Source organism: Sitodiplosis mosellana, unplaced genomic scaffold (assembly GCF_009176505.1).
Source record: "Sitodiplosis mosellana isolate CC-2019 unplaced genomic scaffold, AAFC_SMos_1.0 Smas_scaffold_6102, whole genome shotgun sequence".
NCBI classification, from domain to species: Eukaryota; Metazoa; Arthropoda; class Insecta; order Diptera; family Cecidomyiidae; genus Sitodiplosis; species Sitodiplosis mosellana.
This window is the reverse complement of record NW_022601343.1, coordinates 820,956-828,185: the sequence shown is the minus strand read 5'-3', so window position 1 is coordinate 828,185 and position 7,230 is coordinate 820,956. Positions and strand designations below refer to the sequence as shown.

Genomic DNA, 7,230 nt, shown 5'->3' with positions numbered 1-7,230 from the left:
GAGAGAGAGAGAGAGAGAGAGAGAGAGAGAGAGAGAGAGAGAGAGAGCAGAAAAAGAAAATGCCGCACACAAAGATTTTCCATCAAATACATACTTGAATGGAATTCATTTTATTTTGCCTACTTTTCTTTTCTTTTCTTGCGATCATTGCACCTTCCAAACAAACACTTCTGCAGACAGTTCAGATCGTTCAGAAATTGAATTGCAAACAACATCGTTTCGAACAACAATAAAAATTGAAAAAAGAATGAAAGCAAATAGGAAAAAAACCGCGCGCCGAAATCGTAATGGAAAGTAAATTGAAAACATGAAAAGAAATTGAAATCGATCGCCGCACAATGGACCACTGAAAAAAAAACAGTAGCCGAAAAAAAGTTTAACAGACATATTTGATGATTGTAAAGTAGTTTACACGTACCAAACAAAAATACCAACATAAAAAATGTCTATTGATTGAATCTTGGAGGAATACAAAATAAAACTATTCCAAGTTTTACCATTGCCACATTTTGACAAACCAAACAATTTCGATTTTATTTTAGAATTTCAATGTTCACTTTGAATTCTTAAACGCTGATGCTGATGATAAAATGAAATGGAAATGAGCGGAACCAGTAAATAATGGAATCTGCACTTAGTGGAGAATTTATGCGAATAGTGGAAAAAACTGTGGTCCCACGCGATTCCATTATCCTCAGGTTTTGCACAATATCGAACCGAAATAAGAAGAGATAAGTGTTTTTAATTACCGTGAAAGGGATATCCAGGCATGTATTGTGACATATTCAATGTTGATACCATGATTGTTTTTTTGATTTTGTTTTTGTGCACGCGTAATCACTGTGATTAATTGTCACACTTTTTTTTCACTGTGTTATCACCGTTTGGATTTTGATATTGTTCTGCTTCAGTTTTTGTTTTTTTTTTGTTATTTTTTTCTAAATGTATTTGTTCCTCAGTTTAAATATTATCACGAAAATGCACGACACAAATTGGGCAAAAGATAAACTCCAAGAAAATATTGTTAACTTGCGAGAGTTGAAGTTGAAAATAAAGTACAATTTTTATTTTTGCTGCGACTGATGTTTCCCGTAGGACTGACCGCACCTTACTGACTTGGTTCGTTCACCAACAGGTTACTTTTTCTCTGCGTCGATCGTCGTCGGAAAGTACACTTATGAAGTCTTTAAGTCAATCGATCTCTTCGTGTGCACAACCATCGGCTATATAACAATATGTTGTTCTTTCGGTTTTGTTTTTGTTTTGCTTTTCTATTCTTAGTCTTTCGATTCTCTTGCTCTTTGCTGGTATATGTGTTTGTGCAATTGGAAGCCATGTGTTGCTGCTTCCTTTGGCAATGTCAAGAATGGAGTGCACCCGAATGCAAGTCAGTTCCATGTGTGCGTGTTTGTGTGTGCGTAAGTGTGTGAGTGTGTAAATGGTCGGGAGTAAACCGATCACGATCGCTTCTTGTCGGCTCGATCCGTTTGTCTCTTTCTGGTGTTCAGCTTTAGCGCTATATTTGGGTACTATTCATTTTTCCGAAAGTAAACTTCAGTAACAGGCCGCTTCAACAGTCAAAATGTAGAGAAACACAAAAACGCAAAAGAGAAACCAAAAGAAAAGGCGGTGGCATTCGTTCATCGTTTGCTTTGTTTATTTTCGTCGGTTGTTTTTACGAAACATTTTACTCTCATAACTAACACTACAATATGCTAGTTTCGAAGCTCCGCCCAATCGATTGCTTTGATTTCTAGCCACAATGACTTTTCATTTGGAAATGAAAATTGTTACGTTCGTGTATGGAATGTGTCGGTAGCGCGCGGCTTTGCACAAACGGTTTTCATTTCAATGTACCAACGAGTTTACGGTGTGTGATCATGCCGACGGATCAGCCCGATTGGATGATCAAATACATTTGCCGTGAGCCGAACCGCACTCAACGGGTGGAGTTAATACGACGATTTTTTTACGATTGTGTTTCGACAATTTTTTACTCGAAATGAATAACCGAAAAATTAAAAATATGTGTAAATCTACAATCGCTTTTTTTACCCATTTTGTCTATGGAGGCCTAAGTACATGTACAGTTCATTTGAATTTTTATATCATTTTTCCCTCCATTCATATATGCGTAACACATTCTTCATTGGGATTATTATGTGTGAGGTCATTAACAACAAATGTTTGGCGAGTGCGAGAGAGAGAGAGAGAGAGAGAGAGAGAGAGAGAGAGATAGAGAGAAAAATTATATTCATGCAGATGAATAATATTCAAGCAGATTTTTTTTCGCTTTTATTCATAACCAAACCGTTTTTTTTTACTTCTTGACGGGGTATGTGAAAAATGGTGGCACTCATAGAAAGAAAAATAGGGACACTGTTTTATGTGGGTTGAATATCGTTAAAATTATCGCTTTTGCTCGAATGTTTAATGAATATCCTCCACATAAATTACACGTTAATTACAAAAAAAATGCATAAAACGAAACGTCGAAACCCGAAAAATCTAATTACAGTTGCCTATTAAATTAGTGGGTTCGGTGTCATTTTGGCTCATTTTAAAACCGCCTTTGCTAACCACCAAAAACTAGTTCAATTACCTCATACTCACCAAACAGATCGACATCATGTTTCATTCAAATAATTATCAAGAGATTAGTGAATTAAGTTTTTCTTCTTATTCAAAGAGTAGAGAATGCATGACTTTTCTTCCGGAAGCCATCAAATGTCAAGAGCTATCATACTCTGATCGAAATAATTTATAGATCTGTGTATGATAGCTCTTGATGCATAGAGATATCAATATCGATATTGCATATCAAATTATGAACACATATTTCCATCAATCAATTATGAATGAAAACCACAGAGCAAACAGCATAAAATTTACACATATGTATTCACAACTCTATTTCTTCGTCTTTCGAAATGTCGTGAGTTTCAAAAATTTCTAAAGCAAAGAGAAGACTATTACTAGATGTACACTTCATGTTCCGACGAAAATTTTACCCAATAAATCCTTTTCAAGTAGCACTTTTGATACTGTACACAATATCATGTGCATCGATATGCACAACTTCGTGAAAATTTATGATGTGTAGGTGTTAAATATCGGCTATCAACGATTATAAATCATCTTTCATCGTTTTTGTAACAGTTGGTATATTGCAAATTAAAAATTCTTGAATCATTTATATTGGAAGCAGGCGCATCGACATCAAACAGATAACTTTGTATCAAAAAATGAATATATGGTTTGTTCGTGTATCAAAAAGTTTTACGGCCGCTATGAAAGACCCCATGGTGTTCGCATAAAGTTCCAAATGTTTGAATCAACATGGACTCAATTGTTCAGTTTCGTTCGCTTGTTTTCTCCAATCTCCAGCCTGGTTAATAATCGTCATAAATGTTTCGATGTGTAATATTGTTTTTGGCATCTTTGAAGCCATCGAAATCTATTGAGAAAAAAAATCAATTACTTGGAAGAAGCTCGATTTGTGTGAGAGACAGACCAAGAGAGGAGAGAGAGAGAGAGAAAAAACTATGTGTTAAATACGGTAGCTTCTTAAACATCTATCTTTATTACATGTCTTTGGATATGGTTGGCTATGTTCGTTATAAAAAAAGACTGTTCAGATATAAAATTTACATCTATTGCAAAGTAGCCGACAAATCGATTCATTATGACGAATTAGATGTTTATCATATTTCCATTCAGGTACAAAATCGAATATCATCATTCAACAGTTCTTTTTTTTTCGTCGAAAAACAAGCTTTAGTGACAAAAATCCACAAAGCCATCCAATAGGATGCATCAGGAGCTATAAAAGCATAAAAAATCTGACAAAAGTAATAAAAAAATGCACTTCTGATCCATTCTATTGCACGATGATAATTTTTTTATTGAGCACCCATAAGTTGATTTGGGAGTCATAAAATGCTATGCTAGAAAAATCATTGAACAAACAAACAAAACACAGAAAAAAAACCATCAACAGAGAGCAAAGAATCAGTAGTCAGATTGAATGTCAGCTCTGAAGAAATGATATGTATGATTTTGAGTGATTGCGTCCCTTGAGGCGGTATTTTTTTACCGATTATCGATATAGAATTCCAGTGAGCTGACAATTGTTAATCATGAAGTGATGCGTTTAACATCCTCAATAAGTGTCTGGCATTGTGTCGTTGTGTTTTTTTTCCTTTTATTGAACTACCTCAAGAATATGGATGGGCAAGTTCCCAAACGTAACCAAATGATGAAACACTTTCAATGGCAAAAAAAGTCGTTGATGAATAGAAGTGCGAAGAAGGAACTCTTTCACCATGCGACTTTGATGGATTGAATAACACCAGTTTTGAAATTAATGTGTTTTCGTGGATTCCTTGGAATGCCAAAAACCGAAATTCAGACTAAAATTCCAATATACATGTACCTTTTCCATTATATATTCAGAGGCATTTTCAAGAAATACACAGTGAGAGTTTGAAAAATATGTTTGGCTTGCTATAAATTTCGTAATGTCAGTAGTTTGGGTCGAAATAAAATCTTGAATTCGCATGTTAATGTCTTTTATTTATGATCTACCGCAGTGATGAATTTCTTGCTGAATATTTTCAAAAATGTTGTTCGACCCGGGATTCCTATGTCAATAAAATTACAATCCCTGGATATTTTTGGTGTAAAACTTGGTCGTTTATTAATTCCAAAAGTTGTTTTTCTTTTCTCTAATCTAAGTGATTCAATTGAATGAGGGAGTAAGGGAAGTTGAGAGAGAGATAAAGAGAGAGAGAGAGAGAGAGAGAGAGAGAGAGAGAGAGAGAGAGAGAGAGCTGAAGGTGAATGTGATCTGTTCACTTTCGTTCGAACGCAATTTGTTCATTCACATAATCACACACCGAAGAAATGTAGTAGTCAATGCGCAATCAGGCAGCGAGTGTCATTTCGGCCCTTTCGGTATATTCGTTTGATAGCTTTGATTCATTTAAATATATGTAGTGTGAAATTATCAATAGAAATATGATGAACAAGAGAGACAAAAAGCCAATGATCAAACCAAAATGAATGCGGTACGTTATGTGTGTGGAACAAAAAATTGGGATGAATAGAAAAGAATGAAGAGAAAAAAAACACATGAAATACACATTTAAGCTCACAACAATAAAAAAAGACGCCAAATGCACAAAAAAATCTCTTTGTACTGTGCCGACCACCCAGAAAGGTGACTGAAGGTCTGCGGTCTAAAACTTCTCCTTCTCTCTCTCTCTCTCTCTCTCTCTCTCTCTCTCTGAGCACCGGCAGGAATGTGAATTGCATTAACAATCAATTCGTTGAATGTGTGGCGATCTAAACGATCATCGAATATATTGGCCACATCTAAAACGGTGCTCATTCTTACATACATCGCTGAGCAATCAATAGCGGCGATTCGAGTAGCTTAGAAATAATCAAAATTCAATGAGAGCACAAAAGGAGCACCGGAAAAGCAAAATCACATACCATCGAAATAACGAATTGGCGACAATTTAAAGCGGGATTAATTATTACTTTTGGAAGATTGTGACTATAATCAAGTCATATATAGCGCGTCGTCATCATCGTCGTCTTCGTGTAGAGTTCGTTATCAACCGAAATATTTATCGCGCCATTATGATTTATTAGCCACTGAATGCATAGCGTGTGCCCACTGCTTCTCATCATCGAATCTTCTACATACATAAACACGTGCACGATTTTGGCGGAATTTATTCGCTGCTTCTTGCTGTTGTTATTGTTTTTTGTCTCTCGTGTTCACGGCACATCGACTCAAGATAAATGCTTTATTATTTCGCACATATATGAACTTCTTTAAAAATGTCTTGAGTTGGTTGGTGCCGTTTTTTCTCTCTCTTCTCTTCTCTGCAGTCATTTGTAGACATTGGCGGGCTTTAAACAATCGCATTGAATTCAAAAATTGGTCAAGTAACCAACAATTTTAGATGATTAGTGAGAAGAAAAAAAAAACGAAGAAGAGATGGACATTCATTTATTGGGAATCAGCCACAAGTAGCTGACCATTCCATTCGGCTCATTTTCATCGATTTATCGCGCATTATTTCTACTTCACAATTCGCACTTTGAGTTTTTTCATTTTGATAGCTTCGAGAGAGAGAAAAAAAATCAAAGTATTTCATATTGATGCCATTACAATAGCTTTAAATCAAGCAGTAAAATGTCAAAGAAGCGACGGACGAAGGAGAAAAACATGGCAACTGAAAGAGAAGACAAATCAAGAATAAAGATGAACATACAATAAATGTCAAATTTGTTGAGATGACTAAGCCAATACAAATAACTAAGAAAGAAATGAAGAGAAAATATGTGGAAAAAGAGAATTTATACGATGGGCACAAGCAGAAAAGAAAAGAAAACAACACCCATCCAACCGAACACCTACGAAGCCGATTTTCGGATCAATTTGATTTGTCGCTCGGATATTTGGATGTGATTGCTTAAAACATCCACATCCTTCATTGATTTTGTCGTAAGCATTTTTTGTTGTGCAATCCAACGGTTTGTTGCTTTTTCTCAGGCAAAAGGTTTTCGCATTGGATTCTCGTCACAATTCGTCGTTGTTTTGGAAGGTTCTTCGCTTTATTTGGCATTGGTCACCAATGATTGGTGTTTCTTATGGTAATTTTGATTTTAATCATACGATATATATGTAAAGTTATCACTACGGTATTTTAATCTCAAAGAAAAGGTGAATCGTAATTATTGCATTGAAATGAACGTTTGAAATTGTGTCAGAGAAAACACTCCTCGTGTGAATAATGAACCAAATCAATACAAGTTTTCCGATGAACTGTCGTGCATTGAAAAAGATCCGATACGTTGAAGGCTATTTCCCAAAAAGGTAGCAGCCAAAGAAACCAAGTTCAGTAGAACAGTCGGTTCTACTAAAACCAGGAAGAGCATTCCGTATTTTTTTTTTCTCTTCTACTATTTAAATAGCATTCACTTTTTTCCGTGGAGCTCTATTATATTCAGTTTACGTAGAAAAAAAAAACAGTTCTGTTCTGCAGCTGTGTCAGACTCTCCGCTCTAATGTATTGATGATGTTTTTGTGGAAAACTTTCTGAAAATTGTACTACCTTAAAATTGCCACGACAATGAATTTACTTCATTGCCGATCAATACTTTCTCGTTTCGCTTGATTTCGTTTCGTCGAATGTCCTGCAATGCAACTCA

At 35.4% G+C, this 7,230-nt stretch overlaps 1 protein-coding gene across 1 annotated transcript in view; it reads right to left on the bottom strand.

Annotated features, from left to right (window-relative positions):
* The window catches only part of LOC129573564 (protein gooseberry-like), a 4,900-nt gene extending 3,801 nt beyond the window's left edge, over positions 1-1,099 (bottom strand). The window contains exon 1 of the mRNA XM_055454209.1: positions 750-1,099. Within this exon, the coding sequence (XP_055310184.1) occupies positions 750-801 (52 nt within the window). The 5' untranslated portion in view covers positions 802-1,099. The remainder of the gene's footprint in view (positions 1-749) is intronic.
* Between the last annotated feature and the right edge of the window lie 6,131 nt (positions 1,100-7,230).